This window comes from Miscanthus floridulus, chromosome 14, assembly GCF_019320115.1.
Source record: "Miscanthus floridulus cultivar M001 chromosome 14, ASM1932011v1, whole genome shotgun sequence".
In the NCBI taxonomy this organism is placed as follows: Eukaryota; Viridiplantae; Streptophyta; class Magnoliopsida; order Poales; family Poaceae; genus Miscanthus; species Miscanthus floridulus.
This window is the reverse complement of record NC_089593.1, coordinates 94,166,724-94,186,588: the sequence shown is the minus strand read 5'-3', so window position 1 is coordinate 94,186,588 and position 19,865 is coordinate 94,166,724. Positions and strand designations below refer to the sequence as shown.

The 19,865-nt window shown below is 47.4% G+C and overlaps 3 protein-coding genes across 3 annotated transcripts; 1 reads left to right on the top strand and 2 right to left on the bottom strand.

The window, feature by feature from the left end:
* Window positions 1-3,090: 3,090 nt before the first annotated feature.
* LOC136505988 (uncharacterized) lies at window positions 3,091-4,002 on the top strand. Its single transcript, XM_066501113.1, has one exon. The coding sequence runs from the start codon at window positions 3,325-3,327 to the stop codon at window positions 3,796-3,798; it is 474 nt and encodes a 157-aa protein (XP_066357210.1). The 5' UTR covers window positions 3,091-3,324; the 3' UTR covers window positions 3,799-4,002.
* Window positions 4,003-6,152: 2,150 nt separating this feature from the next.
* Window positions 6,153-7,535, bottom strand: LOC136502519 (uncharacterized). Its single transcript, XM_066497788.1, has 2 exons — window positions 7,032-7,535; window positions 6,153-6,896 (listed from the first exon to the last, which is right to left on the bottom strand). Exons 1-2 carry the CDS (start codon window positions 7,447-7,449, stop codon window positions 6,535-6,537), a joined length of 780 nt encoding a protein of 259 aa, XP_066353885.1. The 5' UTR covers window positions 7,450-7,535; the 3' UTR covers window positions 6,153-6,534.
* A 10,107-nt stretch (window positions 7,536-17,642) lies between these two features.
* On the bottom strand, window positions 17,643-19,094 carry LOC136505843 (ocs element-binding factor 1-like). The gene has a single exon (XM_066500983.1). It carries the CDS (start codon window positions 18,642-18,644, stop codon window positions 18,009-18,011), a length of 636 nt encoding a protein of 211 aa, XP_066357080.1. The 5' UTR covers window positions 18,645-19,094; the 3' UTR covers window positions 17,643-18,008.
* Window positions 19,095-19,865: the final 771 nt, after the last annotated feature.

Here is a 19,865-nt window from a genome sequence, read left to right as displayed (position 1 = left end):
CCTGTGCAAGCCAGAACTTACTATGGAAGCTTCATCGCTTATGGTGGCGGATCTACAGGCTATACCAACCCATCATGATAGATAAGTATAATGTAACAGAATCTCGATGCCCCTTATATAATGTAAAAGAATCCTTTACGTGTCACCTGCGTCCGTAGATATGATTCATGATCCCGACTCCCAAGCCATGCACCGTTGCACACCCGCGCGGCCGCGCCACTTCGCCTGCCTTGCTCGCAAGACTTGCGAGTCGCGATCCTGTCCAAGCTGCAAGGCACCAAGCACCGCCAACACCCACCGAGAGCCTTGGACTTGGCCACGCCAGCAGCGAAGGTGGCGTCCAGTCAGGTCGATCCCAAGCTTTAGAATACAGAGGTTAATTGTTGTTAATTAGGTCTGGATCGGGATTTGGGTAGGAGACGGTACTGAATTGACTATAGGGCAAGGAGCTGAAACATTTCCGCCGCTGTTATCAATCCGGCAAACATATGCTTGCAGATCTCACAGGTCACGGTTTTGAAATCTTCTTACTTTTCTAAATACTTGTCTGATTAATTATTTATCATTAGTTTATGTATAAGGGAGACCAGCGACATCAATACATCAGGGATTGATTCGATCCCCAAACATCAGAGATATTCATGTCATGTGAGTTTTATAATCATAGCAAATTACATATAATATCCGCCACTGATCGCTTATATATAATTGGGTGAACAAGTCCAGTACGTCAACGTTCCAAACTCCCTCAAATACCACACATGTACGATACATGGCTCATCTCATCAGAGACTACAATTCACAATATACAGTAGTCAGTAGGTCATTTTATCACGTCACTGGAACAGCCATGTACGACTAGTTTATATGACTAACAATATGGAATCAGGAGACATTCCGGTACATCACGGTCATATACCATTCAAATTTATGGCGGCTGAGTTGAATTCGTCCACGACAATGCTGTTTCTTACACTACATGCATGCTTAATATGCTAAATATATATTAAATTTGTAGATACTACAAGTATTCAATTTGTAAGCGGCAGGTATGGCAGTTTTGTATCTGTCTGTCCATTTGGTGATATAATCCTTGTCGATGCCACTAGCAGCTAGCGGTCAACGTAGCTGGTTTGGCATTTCTTAATGTCCTATCATAGTACCTGAGAAGGATTTCCTAACTCCTTGATAGCTACTGTCTTGTGTCTGTTCCTAGAAACAAAACCTGAACAGTGTAAAAAATGGAAGGAAAAAATCTGTGTTTCAGTACAGTGGTATTCCTGTGTATGTAGAATGATCATCAATTGTTCCATTTCATCGACTACAGCATCTAAATTCCAAAAACCTACCATGTTATCTAAAGAAAATGTAAATCCAACCCAGCAGATAGCATGTCAACACATGCATATCTTCAGTACGTTTTCTCGTTCAGATAGTAGTAGTAGTAGTAGTTTATAAATGTGCTGCGAACAATACTGGATTCTGAAATCCACGAGACAGTAACTGGTAGGTAACTAGCTGGTGTTCTAGACGATCTGTTTCCTAGCTAGGTTTGTCATGCATGTGCGGCAAGAGAATTACGCGTTTTTCAACATTCTCTCTGTGTATCTTACTCCACATTTCGCTCTCAAATCTGTATTTGTCCATTTCTCATGTGTGTAGAAAGTCACGGTTTGTGCTTTGACTCTTGCCTTGTTACTTCGCGGTAGCCACGAGGGGGGCGCTTCCATGTATACAATACAACCTTCCCTATATATAAAACACAATATTGAATACGACATTGTAAACATTTTGGGAACTAGTAGTTTTATTCTCCTAAGACTGATGTGTGTGTGGATGATGATCAGACATGTTTATTCTACTATTATCATACAATTTTTTTTTTCCAGATATGCTAATCAAGTCCTGCCGCCAGTATACTCTTCTCCACAATTTGCATATGTTTGTTGCAATCCCTGAGCCAAAATATATAATTTATCAAGAAGATACGCACAAATGGAGAATAAGAAAAGGTTGGGAGAATGGTCAAGCCATCAGTGTCGAAAGAAAGCCTATACACCCTAATAAACATGCAATTCCTTGCACTTAATCCCAACCATTATTCCTTGCCCTCTTGTACTCTTTTATGTACATACTTCTCTATCTACTAGTTCCTCACATACTATTATAAATCATGTGTGTGTATTTCCATAATATAAGCCTAATCCCTATGTATCCTAGGGAAGGAGAGGCAGTAGAACCCATGCATGTCCATGAGACAGATGAATAATTTCGTTGAATGGACGGACAGCTTAATTAGGCTTAGCTGGTCTGCATCACGGGGCGTTTTTTTGACATATGACTAATTTCAGTATTATAATTTTTTGAACAGCCCCAAAATTATCAAAAATTGACCGAAATTTCACCATTTTTTAGAATTTTATTTAAACATGCATGAAGTATGATTTTCTAAAATGTTTAGTTCTAAACTAAATATTACCATGATTTATGACTACAAATCTATTGAGTAGAAGAATATGCAATATAATAAACACAATAGAAAATAGAAAATATGAGTCTAGCGTTAGACTCCCTCAATCCAAAAAAAAAAAACTTGTTGTTCTATGATTGGAAAAATGTCGCAAAAAACTTAATGTTCTGGGTATTAGACATGCACCTTCTCTACATGCCTCCATGCAACACACTTTAATTAGAAAAATTAACAATGACATCTCTCCTCTTAAGGAAATCTCCTGTAACAAAATAGGAGTCATTTCTCTCCTCCACTAATTTGTCTAAGAAATCTTAGAACAGCAAAAAAAAAAAAAAATTGGACAGAGGGAGTACATTAACAATAGTCAATAAAGCACATGTATTAACATCATTAAAAAAATTCGGATTTTTTTTTCTTTCGGCCATCCCGGAGATTACTGAATTTCGCCAAAATCTCGAACCCTGCAGATGACCACTAGCCTTCCATGCAGCAAGTCCTAGAGACGACTATATAGAGGAGAGCTAATTGACTCCTAACCCGCAACCGCTCGAGCATAAACACCACCATTTGGTCACACGTTTGTCGTGCAGAGAGAAGAGAGAAGAGAGAAGGGGAAGGGAAGGCATCCATTCGACGCTTGCTTTGCATGACCACCACCATCACTAGTAGCTCTAAATGCCCGGGCTCTGCTGATAACCTCCTCTCCGAGAGCCAACCACCGTCTTTTCCTCTCCTCCATCTTCGTCTTCTCAGTCTAACACCAAGAAACACACAGACAATCCATCCATATACCCAAACAGGACGGCAGGTCGGAGGATACAGTCTCTGCGTGCCAACGAGGCGGAGCAACGATGGGGCAGCAGGAGGAATTAGCGGCCGTGCTGAAGCCGCCGGCCGCCGTGGTCTTCTCGTGGGAGCCAGTCGCAGTCACCACCACCAAGCCGGCCGCCGCGGAAGCCCGCGGGGACACCATCGTCATGCCGCCCGGGAGCCCGACGAAGAAGGCGGCAGCGGCACCGCCAGCGCGCCGGCTCTCGGTGCCTCCGCCGCCAGGCCGGGCCGCGACGAGAAGCCTGTCGTCGAGGGCCGGCGGCCGCGCCGTGCGGCCGGAGGACGACCCGTTCCTGGCCGCGTACCTGGCGTGCACCAAGAGCAGCAGGGACGCCGGTGCCGGTGCCGGTGGCACGCCGGGGGAAGGCAAGCAGGGCCGGAGCCGGTTCACGTGGGCGCGCCTCGGGCTCTCCTGCAAGAGCTCCGTCAGCGTTGTCGAGCGGAGCATGGTTAAGGTGGCCAAACGGCCGGAGCTGGATCCTAGAGATGCCTGATCCATCGGCCAACGGCCACGGCCAGTTCGTCTTCTTCTCTGCATCTTCTAGTCAGTCTCATGTTCAGTTCTAGCTCTTTCTTTGTTGTTCTTCTTGTTTTCTTTCAGTGTGACAGTGTCAAGCTTGAATTAGCGAGGTTTATGCGTGCGAGGTGATGGAATTAAGAATCACTTGTGAATGAATGAAAAAGATACATATTTGCAATCTCATCTTCATTTTAGCTTGATCAGGCAGCTGCAGGATTATGTGAGTCGCATCAATGTCTGTTATGTGAAAAATCGTTTCCTTTTTTTTGGGTAATAATAGATAGATGGGTTACCTTCTGACAGCGAACGCATCCGTGTGTCCTCTGACTGTATGCCAACTTGATAGAGACTGACATTGACCGAGATTTGGCTGATAAGCCATGTCTGAAAGTACTGTTGGCTGATTTGTTGTGAGAGAAAAATACTGTTCGTTGGCTGAAAAAGTACGGCTTATAAGCCAAACGAACAGGGAAACCGTTGATCAATGTGTTGTTCTGTTCTGATCATTTTTCCCGAATACATGCATATTCATCCTCCAAATTATTTCTTTATCCGGCAACCCTGCAATGCTGATGCCTGGTAGAAGAAGGTGAAATGGTCAGGCAGATGTGATTGCCATGCTACGTTGTTGTTTCAGGTGTTGGGGAGTGCTTCACAACTCTGAACTGACAGTTGAGTTCAGTGACAGCGTATCCTGTTTGTTGCAGGGGACTATCAGACTCAGCTTGCAGTTTGGCTTCTGACATGTAGCTTCTTCAGTTAGGTGCCAGAGTTCAGATAACTTTTGTGTCATGCATGCTTTGTCACTGATCCACCAGGTGATCTTGGTGTGTGGTGTGGCTACCTCAAGTTGCAAGCAGCCATGGCTCGCTCTTGGTATCGAAAGGGAACTGACACTGACGAGAGGCATATGCATGAGTCCAGGACAAAATATGCATGCATGGTGTGACAGTTTAACATTCCTGTTATCTGACCGATCAGTCCAATGGCATGAAGGGAGTTGAGTGAGAGAATGACACATAAGGCAGGCACAGATTTTTGGATTGCAAGCCACTCCAACTGAACCGATGCCCCGTACTCCAAACGAACTGCACACGTCAGTCAGTCAGTGAGAAGAGTGTGAGGAGAAGCGCAGGCATCTGATGTGAAGTCATGGTTTAATATAAGGTAGTAGAGGGATTTGAGATTGAGTTTCCTTGACAAGATTGAGGTTTCAGGTTTAGGATTAGTTGTACCAGTTTTGGAAACCTTGTTGAATTGGGAAGAAGAGGACATCGTTAGAGTAGGTCGATCGGTTAAATCTGGCATCCTACTACAGTCGAGGACAACGACTGCGTACTTGCAGTGCCACGTTCCTTGTGATCCATTTCCATGGGCCCTGATTTGCTCTGAATTCCGTGGCGGAGTGGTCCAATACCTGATTGGTATGGAGAGAGGCCCAATGCTTGATTGATATGGAGAGCGGCCTGATGCATTGCTTCGTTGTTTTTGTTACCATAAGTTTCAGCTCAAGCTTTTAGTCACTGCTTCCGCAGCTACCATTCACCACTGTCAGACAGTCATCTCCACTGGCTCATTTCCTTACACTTTTCTGCTTCTCTAACAGAGAAAGTACGTAAGTCTCATTGGGCGCTAAATGCTAATTTGTCAGCATATCGCCTTTATCTGAACCCAACTGCTTCTTCCATGGCATGCTCTAATTGGCACAACACTGGCTCTGATTGGCACAACACTGGCTTCTGTTCATCTGCTCCAGCTGATATGGATCCGTTCCAGTGGATCACTTTCCTCTCCATTTTCAAGCATGCAGAGATCAGAGATGGGAATGGGATGGAAAACAAAAACAAAATGACAGTCGTGAACTGACGTGCTGATGCAGATACTGCAAAGATCACCAGTTCGTGATGTGCTGCAGCGATCAAGTCAACTGTTGATTATGCCATTGCCTGGCTCCAGGGTAAAAAAAAAAAAGAGAGCCTGTCAGTGCATTATCAGACAGTTTCATCGTTTTCAAGTCTGGCAGTACATCACCAGACAATACTCTAGTACTAGAAGAGTAGTCCTTTCCTCTCCTGAGATTCCATACAAAGCTCTGTTCGCTTGAGCAATAAGCATGAAGAGGAGGAAAGTTGAGACTCTGAACTGAGGAGGGAGCAGCAGGGCTGCAGGGCACTCAAAGCATAGTGTGGTGATGCTTGATAGGATCATCCAAATGTAATGCCCAAAACATAAGGTCACTGTACCTACTCGACCTGTGATCTGCCTTTTGCTGCTACCAGTCGGTGGAGTACATTCACCATTTGTTTAACATGTAAGTAGCCAGTTACATTCAGTCATTCACCATACCAAAGTTCAGAGTTCAGACTGAACTCAAGTAACAGCAGCAGCGAAGTGTGGAAAAAACCTCCAAGGATTCAGGACTAGAGCATGCAAGCTACAACTCTCCTTTTTTTGTTTTTAGAAAAGAAACACTAGAGGAGAGAGAAAAAAAGTTCTGTTCTTTCACTTTCTGCACCACCACTGCTAAACAACAGTAATATACAGGTGGAGAAAAAGTGGCAGTCCAAATGTTGAGTGGCTTCACTTGACCAATTTTCACTCCACGTCCCAAAGGCAGGTGGGTCCTTAGCTGGTGAGATGACTAATTGCAAATTCCTTTTTGTACAAAACATTAAACGCAAACTCTGAAAGATAGCAACCATATGAACTGTCAGTGATGTGGCGAGCAGACCATGTCACGGACGGCCTCCCACCTAACCTCCTCGAAGATCATGGCCTCGATGCTCTGAGCCAACTGCCGGGCCTCCTCTTCCCCGCCGCCGACGACGAGGCGGCGCCAGTCGTCCCGCGGAGACGCGGACAAGTCGAGCTCCACCAGGCTCGGGATCTGGGAGATGTCCGCCGCGACGCTCTCCCACTCCAAGGCAGACGCGAACGCGGCGCACTTCCTCTGAAATCTCTCCTCCGTTGCGGGGATCTTGCCGGAGAGGTCGATGGATGGCGGCGAGGTCCCTGTCGCTGAGCCTGAGGTCGATGGCTTGCCATTGCCATCGTCGTCGCTGTGCTCATCCCCTGCTTTGTTATCGAGGAAGAAACAGAGTGTCTGGCTGGCTGTAAGCCTGTAACGGAGGAGGAGAAGCCCGGAGATGGCGGCAAGAAAATGCAGCATTTGCTTGCAGAGACGAATTAGGACTTAGGAGTGCTTACGGTGGCTGGGCACGGGCGACGACTCGTCGTCGTCGGAGTGCAGGTCCAGGACGGACACGGGGCTGAGCTGCTGCCTCCCGCAGTCAACGGCACCGCCGCCGCGGTCGTAGTGGTCAGCGGGAGCGACGACGTCTCCGTGGTCGGCGCGCGGCAAGCGGCGGAACCTATGGCGCGTGGCGGCGCACGGGAAGCAGCCGGCGAGGTCGTCCGCCCAGCGCAGAGCCAGCTTGGTGACGGTGGCCGTGCTCCCGCGCAGCAGCAGCCTCCTCGCGGCGGCGGGCGTGCGGGCCGGCGTGGCGCTGTCGTCGTCGTTGTCTTGGAGGAGCAGGTGGAGGAGGAGGAAGGGCGGCTCCTGCTGCTCCCGCAGCAGGTCCGAGAGACGCCTGGCCCTGGCGGCGGTGCAGCAGTTGGTGGCCATTGGAGGCAGGCAACGGAATTGCGAGTGCAAACCGCGTGGCAAGCAGTGGCAGCTACCAGCTAGGGAACGAGGGCAGCCATCTCGTTGTCGTCTCTAGTGGTAGTGGTAGTGGCTGCTCGCTAGTCGCCATGAATGAATGAAACAAATACTCCAACTAGAAAAGTGCATGAGCTTGGCACGCTGTAGATGGCGGAGGATCTGTCGAGTGGCGACAGGACAGCGGCTGATGCGCATAAAAAGGTCGACATGTCTTCTCCTTCCATTTATACAGTGTCCTACGTACAGACAACACGTAAAGGCGGCAAGCGAGCAAAGCAAAAGGGAGAGAGCCTGAAGAACGGAAAATAAGAAGCAGCAAAGCCCAATCTCTGATTGAATTGAACAGTCAAATGGTAAATTGGCAAGGCTCCATCCATCATCCATGGCGGTCAGGTGCATGATACTAAACTCTAGTCTTCTAGACTTTAGGCCTGGGTGTCGGGTGGACTATAAATTTTTAGTTCCCAACCCAATTAATCTCGGCAAATTTAGACTGAAATGTGCATGTACGTCTTTGTCCATTGTTAGAATGATCTCAATCCCGAGTTGGGCCGTTGGGCCCAACTCGGGCCCCTTGACCCACGCGCCCTGATCGGGGGCGCCCAGCCCACTATGGCTGGAGGGCCCCTGTCACCCTGCGCTATAAAAAGAAGGTGGGGGCCGGCGGCTTAAGGTACGAGGTTCACCGTGAGCCGCCACACCCACCTACAAACCCTAACCCGATCCTAGGGGCGCAGCCAGTGACGGGAAGCACCTCCGCCCGCCGCCACTGCACTGCACCATCGTCTACTACTTCACCGACCGACGCACCTCCCCTCTGCCCCGACGCGATGGCCGAGGGCAGCTCTTCCGCCGCCGGATCCTCTTCCTCCGTCCCTGTCAAACCCTCTGGTAAACTCCTCCCACTCTTCCTCTACTTCTCTCTGTCACTGTCTACCGATCCCAAAGTTGTACTCGCTAGATCACTGCTAAACGATCCTAAGGTTATAACAATGGTATCAAAGCCTACCTAGTCAGTGGATCTCGAGTTTGGGTATATAAGAATCAAATCAAAGTTGTTGACCCGATTTCAATCGGATCAAGAAAGTTGAACCCTAACCCTAACGGATCTGGGAATGGGAAAGGAAAAGAAAGGAGACGGGAGGTCCTACCTGGGCCTACCTGTGCTCACCGCCACCGGCACCACTCCCTTGGTCCGGCGGCTGACCGCCGCCGTTCGCCGGCGCGCGGGTCAGAGGGCAGCGCCGCCGCCTATGTGCGGTGTGCGCATGCGCCTGCTACTGGGCACCGTCGCGAGGCGGATCGACGGCGGCGCGCTCCGCCTAGGGCGAACGCGCGCGCCGGCGATGAGCCACGCGGTGGCGCCGGTCTTCATCTCTCGGGCCGCCATGGCCGGCTGCTGCTGCTGCTCCGCGCAGAGAGAGAAGAAGAGAGAGCGCGCGGCGCTTGAGAAAGAAGGAAGGAGAGCACAGGGAGCCGCCGGCACCTGCTCCGGCCGGGCCGCCGGTGAGCCGGCGGCGGCGACCCGCAGGCGGCCGCCATGCGTGCTCGCCTCGCTCTGCTGCTCGGCGGCTGCGGCTGAGAAAGAAGGGATAGGATGGAAATGAGGAGTTAGGGTTCCGGGGCGCCGGCTCGCTGTTTTGATCCGGCCGAAATCGGCGCTCGTCCGTCGGATGGGTTTTGGGCGGCCGAGAACGCTCGGGCCAACCTTTTGGCCCAGGCGGGCAGAGGAGGCAGGCCGATTAACCGGCCCAGGCCCACGTTATGGCCTGGGACCGGATCGGCATGTGGCGCTGGCGGGAAAGGCCGGCTGGGCCGGGCCAAATTCGGTGTCTTGGGCCGCAAACAACGAATAAAAAAAAAAGCGGGGCCGCTACGCTGGCCGGGCCGCCGAGCTGGGCTGGGCCGCCAGCAGGCAGCCGCGCGCGCGCGTGCGGGAGGCCGTGGGCCGAGGCTCCGCGTTGTGGGCCGAAATGGTTTTTTGCCTTTTGGAAATTACAGTTATGGTTTTTCTATTTTCCAGAATCATTTTGATGCATATTTGAATGCATTTTGAATTGAAAGAAGATATTTTTTTCTGCATAAATTTGTCCAACGATAATTTGTTCAGACAACAGTAAAGTTATTTCTCAAATGTTTCTGGAAAATTGATTATACAAAAGTTAAAGTTTCCGCTGCGTATTTAAATTGTTATCGTTTTCATTATTAAATTTGAACCAACGGGAGAGTTTAATATTTGAAAATGGATAATTTTACTGTGATTATAATGTTGTTATTATTCTGACCAACGTTGATTAATAGCAATATTATGATGTGGATTAATAGTTGTTGCCTACATTAATTCTATTTCTGCCCAACGGTGATTTAGAATTATTGCAAAGTAAATTTTGCATTATGTTCTCACCTCATATGAATTGTAATTTCAGGTAGTTCCTCCCTGATGTCTGCCCTGAGAGAGATTCCACCACTGAGGGGAGACAACTACCTTGAGTGGAAGAGGAAGATTGACTTCACTTTCACTATAGCTGAGGTTGACTGGGTGCTCACTGAACCGTGTCCCACAGTGCCTGTGGAACCGGTGCGGGAGGCCAGTGAAAGTAATGAAGCATGGGACAAAAGGGTGAAAGATTTTGGACCCATAAAGATGGCTTATGACATAAAGCATACTCGATGGGTCAGTGACAACAAGAAATGTTGTGCTGTCATTGAGAATACAATTGACCCAGCTCTTACAGGGTCAATTGAAAAGTATGACACTGCTGTTGCTTACTTTGAGAGGATCAAGAACCAGTTCACTGGTTCCTCCAAAGTGTATGCTACCCATTTGTTCAGGCAATTGACAAATGAAAAGTTCAAAGGAGGTAGCATACGTGACCATATCCTGAAAATGAGTCACTTGGTAAATAAGCTGAAAGGAATGGAACTGGAGATACAACCACAGCTCCTTATCCATTTTGTTTTAGCTTCCTTGCCTAGAGAGTATGAGAATTTTGTCATAAGCTACAACATGCAGCCTGAGAAATGGGACTTAGACAAGCTCATTGCTCAGTGTGTTGATGAGGAGCTTAGGATCAATGGCCAACCTGGTGGCCAAGCGAACCTGGTCAAAGGGAAGGGCAAAAGGCCCTTCAATCCTGGCTCCCCAGCAAAGAAAGGTCCTATGCCACAGAAACCACACTTTCAGCAACAGAGCAAGCCACAGGCAGGTGAAAACTTGTGCTGGCACTGTGGAAAGGAGGGGCACAAGAAGACTGACTGCCCTGATTGGTTAAGAGAGCTCATGAAGAAAAAGGGTGAGAATATTATTTCATTTGTAAATGAATCTCTGTATGCAAAGTTTTCAAAGTCAACATGGTTTATTGACTCTGGTGCAACTATTCATGTTGCAAACTCTTTACAGGGATTCATTTCGACGAGAACTACGCTAAAAAGAGAAGAGGCCATTAGCATTGCGAATGGCGTACAGGCTGCAGTAGAGGCAATTGGAGATGTAGCATTAGATTTACCTAATGGCTATAGTCTTACTTTGAGAGATGTTTTTTATGTTCCTACACTGCAGCGCAATTTGATAAGTGTAATAAAGTTGGATGATTCAGGTTTTACCTGTAATTTTGGACATGGCAAATGTGTCATTTGGTTTAATGACATTTGTGTTGGTCTTGCCTTCCGACAAGACGAATTATATATGTTATCGCTATGTGAAAGTGTGAATTCCATATGTAATGTGAATGATAGCGTTTCCTCGTCTACAAATGAGAAAAGGAAAAGAAAGCGAACTACAAACGCAACGGCGAAATTATGGCACTGTCGTTTAGGCCATATTTCGAGGGGGAGAATAGAAAGACTAGTAAAGAATGAAATTCTTCCTCCTTTGGAGTTCGCTGAATTAGAGCAATGCATCGATTGCATAAAAGGAAAATATGTAAAGCAAATTAAAAAGAATGCCAAACGAAGCACAGGAATATTAGAGATCATTCACACTGACATTTGTGGTCCCTTTCCTGTAAAGAGTGTGGATGGCTATGACTCGTTTATTACATTCACAGATGACTACTCCCGGTTTGGCTATATTTATCCAATTAAAGGAAGAGATGAAGCATTGGATAAGTTTAAAATATTTAAGGCTGAAGTGGAAAATCAGCATAGTTTAAAGATTAAGCTAGTCCGGTCCGACCGTGGGGGGAGTACTATGGTCGGCATACCCCATATGGTCAAGTTCCTGGACCTTTCGCAAGGTTCTTACAGGAAAATGGTATAGTTGCCCAGTATTCCATGCCGGGTGAACCTCAGCAAAATGGAGTAGCTGAAAGGCGTAACCGTACCCTGATGGATATGGTGCGCAGTATGATGAGTTACTCTGATTTACCATTGAGTTTGTGGATAGAGGCATTAAAAACCTCCATTCACATTCTCAATAGAGTGCCAAGTAAATCGGTGCCCAAAACACCGTATGAATTATGGACAGGAAGGGTACCTTCACTAGATCACTTGCGTGTGTGGGGGTGTCCTGCTGAGGCTAAAGTGTTTAACCCAAATATTGGGAAACTTGATCCCAAAACAGTGAGTTGCCATTTTATTGGCTATCCTGAAAGGTCAAAAGGTTATCGTTTCTACTGTCCCGATAGACTCACAAAGTTTGTGGAAACGAGACACGCTATATTTTTAGAGGATGAAATGATGAAGGGGAGTATGGCTGCTCGGAAAATTGATCTTGAAGAGAAGCGGGTGTGTGCACCCAATCCTGTGATTCAGGAGCCATTTTTCGAGCTACCTATTGTTCCTGCACCAATAGTGCAAGACACTGTGGAGCAAGAACCTGTTGTTGTTCCTCCTGTGGTAACAACAGAGGAAAATGAGGAACCTGTTCAGCAGGAACCCATTGAAAATGTTGCCACAAATGAGGGGGAGCAATCTCAGCCTCCAATAGTAGATGTGCCAAATGTAGAGGCCCCTAGAAGGTCTCAAAGAGAAAGAAGGCCAGCTATCTCCAGTGATATATATGAGTTAAATAATATCACTGAAGAGTATCAAATGGAGGGTGATCCCACCTCATTTGAACAAGCCATGAGAAGCGATCATTCATCCAAGTGGTTTGAAGCCATGGAAGATGAAATGAGATCGATGAGTGCCAACGATGTTTGGGACTTGGAAGAAATTCCCAAAGGAGCCAAAACAGTAGGCTGTAAATGGGTCTACAAAATAAAATATGACTCCCAAGGGAAGATAGAGAGATTTAAAGCGCGACTTGTGGCTAAAGGTTTCACACAAAGGGAGGGAATTGATTACACTGAGACCTTTTCTCCAGTCTCATGTAAAGATTCTCTCAGAATAATAATGGCATTGGTGGCACACTATGATTTAGAGTTGCATCAGATGGATGTAAAGACGGCATTCCTAAATGGGGATTTGGAGGAAAATGTATACATGGCACAACCGAAAGGTTTTGTCGTGGAAGGCAAAGAAAAGATGGGATGTCGCCTAAAGAAATCTATTTATGGGTTAAAGCAAGCTTCAAGGCAGTGGAACTTGAAGTTTGATAAAACTGTAAAGAATTTTGGGTTTAAAGCAAATGTCGAGGACAATTGTGTTTATACAAAGTTTAAGAATGGGAAATACATTTTCCTAGTCCTGTACGTAGACGATATTTTACTTGCAAGTAATGATATGAGTCTACTACAGGAGACAAAAAGATTTTTGTCCTCAAAGTTTGAGATGAAAGATCTTGGTGAAGCTTCCTATGTTTTGGGCATAGAAATTCACCGAGATAGAAGAAAGGGGGTATTAGGACTGTCTCAAAAGGCATACATTGAAAAGGTCTTGGAGAAATTCCAGATGCATAAATGTAGTCCTTCACCTGCACCTATAGTCAAGGACGATAAGTATGGGGATTTTCAGTGTCCCAAGAATGAGTATGAGCTCAACCAAATGAAAAGTGTTCCATATGCTTCAGCTGTTGGACATTTACAGTATGCTCAAGTATGCACACGCCCTGACTTGGCTTATGTAACCGGGTTGCTTGGCAGATTCCAAAGTAATCCAAGTGTTGAACACTGGAAATTGGTAAAGAAAGTTTTGCGATATTTACAAGGTACAAAAGACCTGATGCTAACATACAGAAGATCTGAATCCCTAAAGATCTTGGGATACTCAGATTCTGATTATGCGGGAGATGACAGAAAGTCCACATCTGGATATGTGTTCACTCTCGCAAAAGGAGCTATATCATGGAAAAGCTCAAAACAAACAGTTACTACAAACTCTACTATGTATGCCGAGTTTGTGGCATGTTATGAGGCATCAGGGCAGGTGAATTGGCTAAAGAAATTCATACCCGGTTTAAAAGTGGTCGATGACATCAATGGACCAATGACTCTATACTGTGATAATAATCCAGCTATAGAGTATGCTCACAACAATAGGTCAAGTGGTGCTGCCAAACACATTGACATAAAGTACTATGTTGTGAAAGAGAAAATCCAGGATCGTGTTATAAATCTTGAGCACATAAGCACTGAAAAGATGCTCGCGGATCCGCTTACAAAAGGCTTACCACCCAAAGTGTTCGTTGAACACGTAGCCGGCATGGGTTTAAGGAGAAGCCTATGATTCCTGGATAATAAGGGCCCAAAGATAAAGTATTTATTTATTTCAAACCAGAGATGTGTATTGTAGCTGTGAAATCCAACGGCAATAGACTGTGACGATGAAACATGTTCTATGCACAAATCTGAGATGGAATAAGTAAAATGAAAGGTTAAAGTGAAAGAGTAAAGTTAAAGATAAAGTTAAAGATGAGATCAAGGGGGAGAATGTTAGAATGATCTCAATCCCGAGTTGGGCCCAACGGCCCAACTCGGGCCCCTTGACCCATGCGCCCTGATCGGGGGCGCCCAGCCCACTATGGCTGGAGGGCCCCTGTCACCCTGCGCTATAAAAAGAAGGTGGGGGCCGGCGGCTCAAGGTATGAGGTTCACCGTGAGCCGCCACACCCACCTACAAACCCTAACCCGATCCTAGGGGCGCAGCCAGTGACGGGAAGCACCTCCGCCCGCCGCCACTGCACTGCACCATCGTCTACTACTTCACCGACCGACGCACCTCCCCTCTGCCCCGACGCGATGGCCGAGGGCAGCTCTTCCGCCGCCGGATCCTCTTCCTCCGTCCCTGTCAAACCCTCTGGTAAACTCCTCCCACTCTTCCTCTACTTCTCTCTGTCACTGTCTACCGATCCCAAAGTTGTACTCGCTAGATCACTGCTAAACGATCCTAAGGTTATAACATCCATTACTTTTAGACTGAAATGTTCATGTATGTGTCCCAAGAGTAATGGACTAAACATTCCACAAGCAATAATCCAGCATCATATCCACTGGTTGGACTGGCCTGACCACCTCTTTCTCTGTCTGATGAATTGTCTCTGTAGCAGTACTGCCCAAGCTCTGCAGATGGGCTCCGTCCATTCCTCCCTTTCGTCGTTGTTGCAGAAAGAAATGCAGAGCAGAGCAGGCACGGTCCCGGGCATGCAGCCTTTTTCCTTTGCTTTGCTTTGCTTTCCTTTCCCAGCTCAGATCAGATCGGACTCGGAGCGGAGCGGAGCAGACCAGACGACACGACACCGTCCACGCATGCTAGCGGCTACCATGGGTGATCAGTGAAGTGAAATTAAGCAGCGAGGAAGAGGAGACGAGACCAACAAAAAACAGCACTGCCCTGCACAGCTAGCAATGCAGCATCTCTTGCAATGGCGATACGGTGCCCTAGCGATCTTTATTCCCTAAATCCAACTTCACCACAATGCAAGGACAATTTTTCATATGAATCTGCTGAGAGAAAACCCGCCGCGTCCTCTGCTTTTTCATGCCATTCCCTCGAGAGTCAGGGGAGGTGCAAATGCAATGGCCAACCCAGAGTGCTGCTGTCTGTCAATCGAGCCGTGATTTACGTGTAATTTCGGGGTCGCACCGGTGACGGACGATAAAAAACAGCTACTGCTGCACTCTTTTGTGATGTTTGTGGGCGTGTGGCCATGGGCCTTTGAGGCCGGTGAGTGCTCCTGGCGAAGGCACGATCTGGGCCTGGAAATGGTGCCTCCCTAGGCTTCGCTAGCTAGATGGGCTCGAGGCCCAGGAATTAAAGCCCTCCTGACCTCTTCCCATGCAAATTCCTAAGAAATATTTATGTTTATTACGAGCCCATAAACACTTTAACCAGACCAGGCGGACCCATGATGCTCTATGGGCCTGCACAAGTGAAGCGATTTTAGTTTTTTTTTATTACTCCAAGGACAACTCTACAAAATTCTAGAGAAATTATTCGGCCGGGGGGCTTAATATATAGTTTCAAACCTCCCTGTTAATAAGCTTTACGTATACACAGGAGATTAGTTTCAGCTTTCACAAAGATGTGTAATAATGATGCAACAAGAACAACCAGCCATATTGCATTGGCATACTAGATTAATACTAGATTATTAGCGGGTAGCAGCGCTGCTTCATACGACACCCTCTGCGTCATCAGAGTGTGTACATGCGCAACTGATGGAGACTAATGATAACAATAATGGAGAGCCAGCTTTACTTGAGATGAAGACAGGCGGTAGATTACAAGAAGAAAGCAACAAAGAACGCATGAATATATAGTGGCATCTGAATGAAGATGCACCTCAAACATCTTTTACTAGTTCTCACTGCTTTTTTATATAGCATAAATATTCCAGTTATATGAGGTCTCAATAATAATATCTACAAGTGTGATCGATGAACATTGCATGCTGTTGCGTGTGGGCCACCCATGTCGTTCTCACACAGCTATTATCGAAGGCGAACCCCGCATAATTAGCTTAGGAGACGTAAACAACAACGCTAGCTGTTCGTGATGCTTTGCTTTGAACGTGGCGACGACGGCGACGAGCCACCTGCAGCCAGCAGCTTCTTCTTCGGTTCACTGACAGTGATACGCCACAAATTATAATAAAAAATAACGCAGTGTCACAGACGTCTCGCTGCTGTTGAATTAGAACTTAACATAAATAGGATCTTATCTTAGCCTAAACATGATCACTAACTAAATCTTATGCGGAAATTAATCTGATACTAACCAGAGCTTGTGAACGCCATCTATGTCGCTGGAGATGTGAAGTTGATGTAGATGAAGTAGGTCTTAGTCTTCACCAGATCGGGGCTTAATGCTCATAGTTGGTGAAGAACGCGATGTAGATCTTGCAATACCTGGATGGACGTGGGTAGACGGCCTTCCTAAACCCTCCAGCGCCTAATCGATCGGTTATGTGAATAGTCACGGGGATTAGAGAGATCATGACGCCACAGGCGTCTCTCTTATTTATAATCGCGCTGTGGGCCAGGGGCCCGAACCCTTAGAATTCTAAGGGTTGCCACTGATCACGACAGTTCTTATTTAGTTGGAAATAAATAACGAGTGGGTGAACAAAAAGTTAACTCTTAATTAATCTCGTATTTAGGTTTGGGATTAGCCGAACCGATCACGTTCCAACAGCTGCTGCTTGTGTCCTCTGTCGTTCGTTCAACCTTAGCTTGAGAATGACACGATGTGTATATACTTTTTTTTTGAAACCTTTAAAAATTGGGGTGTTGCGAGAATCAAACACACACAGTGACACGATGTGTATATACTGATATCGAACGCTAAGGAATTTTGTTTTGAGCTAATAAGAAACATCGCGGGACATGCATGTCTCGCTTTCGCGCCATCTCGATCAAGAGCGTGGGAAAAGAAGACCAGGCCGGGCGGGAAAATATGCCTGCTGGTGCCGGCAATTCTCGCTTGAGTGTGACAAGTACCAAACTGCCCCCGGCCTTAGCTTGCCCGGCCCACAGAACAGATGGAGGAGAGTTTGGCAGCGCAATACATTCCAATAAGGCCTTGTTCGGTTAGTTAGTATTTCCTCTAGAATCAATCCAAATGATCAAAACGTATACAAATTATACAAGCAAACTGGTTAGGAATGATTCCAGGCCACGGTTCCCCTTGAAACGAACGGGCCCTAAGTGTTTTTTACTTTGGCAGAGGTAACCCGGAAAATTTACCGAGATGAAGAGGGATCGGGAGACGGCGCGGTGCATGCGGTGCAAGTAAGTAAATTTCATTCGCCGGAGAAAACAAGTCATGTTTGCTTCGTGCAGATTTGTTTGTCATAAGCAGCATGCATGGATGCATTCTTGTTAGAACCGGCCGGATCGGACGAACGTCGATCGTTCAAATTCAATTCCTTGTGCATATATATAAAATCATGGTGCAGTTCAACATTTTTGCATCAAGAATTGCTTGCTTATATATGCTAGTGGTCTATATCTAGAATATTATATATCCTGTTGGCTCTTCAAATCGTGATCCATGGTTAAGTTTAAAAGCCCTTTCATTCTCTTAATTTCTTGCTTTCAGTTCGTTCGTCGTTCGAGAGGTGATCCAGTCAAAAAGATCCGCACGTGCAAGCACGCACGCACGCATGCTTCCTCTTCCTCAGACGTTCGATGCCCGGCCGGCTACGCGATCAGCGAGGCGAGCGCCTGCAGCTCGAAGAACCCGCCGGTGCCGGTGCCGCTGCCAGGGCCGCCGGCACTACCAGGCGCGGACGCGGAGGCGGCGGCGTAGATCTGGCGCAGCGCCAGGGCGCGGCTGGCGGCGGCGAGGCGGCGTGCGAGGGCGGTGGCCTCGGCGCGCAGGCGGGCGTTGGTGAGGCGGACGAGCGCGGCGCGGGCCTGGACGCCGCGGAGCCGCGCGGCGAGGTCGCGGTTCCCCGCGCGCAGGCGGGCGGCGCGCCCGCGGAGCTCCTCCAGGTGCCGCTGCTTGCGGGCACGGGACCGCTGCGCCGACTCGCGGTTCGAGATCCTGCGCCGGAGCCGACGCTCCTCCACCTCGTCAGCGTCTGCCGCGGACAGCGGCGCCGACGCCGACGTGTCCTCCTCCGGCGGCGTGGCTGCGGTGGCGGCTGAGGTAGTAGTAGCAGTGGCCGTAGTCGTAGTCGTAGTCGTCGTCACGTCCAGGAGCGGCGGCGTCGTAGGCGACGTGGGTGTGGCGTCAGGTCCGAGGAAGCCGAAGCCGATGTCGGAGAGGAACGCCTCGACCTCGGGGTCCAGGACGGGGTCCCACTCCGACGGCATGGGGAGCTGGTGGGCCATGGCTGCAGAGACACGTACAGTACTAGAGTGGCAGGGGAGGGGCAGAATGGTAATTAGCAGCGTATCAGAGGGGCTCGAGGGGTGAGAGAGGGAAAAGGGAGGGAACAAGTGAACGGAAGCCCCTCTTTATAGCCCCGGGGGGTCGCCTGTGCTGCCTCTGGGTGGGCCCCGCTCCCTACCTAGTGCTTAGGGACGTGGCACCTTTCTTGCTTCTCCTTTTTTTTTTCCTTCTTTCTTCTTTATAATATATTTTTTGATTGAAGAAAAAAACAAGCTTTATTTGGATCGACGACAGGTGGGTTGTCGTGGCACACAACTTTGCGGCAAACGGATATATACCCCCATCATCAAAACTATGAACTTAGCTCGCAAGAGTGACAAGTTCTCTAAACCAAGGGGAAGAAAGTCAAGATTTTGTCAAAAATAAAAATGTTTTTTTTTGTGTATAGTCAAATAAAGAGCTTAATGTTTGAAAACGAAAAGAAAGCTAGTCTGTCATTCTCAAGATATGAAACAAACTGGTTTCGATCACATGCTTAATATTTGAGTCGATCGTCTGGTCATCAAAGGGTCAGACGTAATTCAAGTGGAGGTTTTGTTTCGTCGGAGGTCTAAAGGGAGAGCATATACCGAACAAATCGCTTTTTTCCACAGAGGTTATCCCCAAATTAAAAGGTTTACTTTGAATCCAACAAAATCTAGCAGTAAAAGCCCACCCTGTTCGCTGATGCTGAAATTTGGCTTATACTGATGCTTATGCTGAAATATTGTGAGAGAAAAATATTGTTTCATGGCTAAAAAGTAGTTCTGAATAAGCTCAAGCGAACAGGGCCTCAGCTGACGAGTTATACATCTGAAATAAATAAATAAACCTTGCATTTGGGAAAAGAAGGTGAAAGTTAGTAGTAGGTAGAGCAAAGCAAGTAAAGCACACAGCTTTGGAAACATGCTGTGTCTACTATCTAGTCTTGGGCCGAGAGAGCAGTGCAAGGTGTGGTGATGATTGAGAGGGACGTGCATGCCATTTGCCTTGCCACCTGGATATGGTTGGTTGCATGCATGTATCCCCAATGCAAGGCACAGCAGCAAACTAACAGGAACTACTAGTAGCTACCTCATTCCAATCAAGTGATGGATCGAGAAGCTAGCTAGCCTCTCCCTAAACCTTAGTCACTAAGGAAGATGAACGAGAGCTAGTTAACTGGATTAATTATACGTGTA

Coding starts and splice junctions, on each gene's coding strand:
- LOC136505988 (XM_066501113.1), top strand. CDS start 3,325: ATGGGGCAGCAGGAGGAATTAGCGGCCGTGCTGAAGCCGCCGGCCGCC.
- LOC136502519 (XM_066497788.1), bottom strand. CDS start 7,449: ATGGCCACCAACTGCTGCACCGCCGCCAGGGCCAGGCGTCTCTCGGAC. Junction 6,897..7,031: donor GTCGCCCGTGCCCAGCCACC/GTAAGCACTCCT, acceptor ATAACAAAGCAG/GGGATGAGCACAGCGACGAC.
- LOC136505843 (XM_066500983.1), bottom strand. CDS start 18,644: ATGGCCCACCAGCTCCCCATGCCGTCGGAGTGGGACCCCGTCCTGGAC.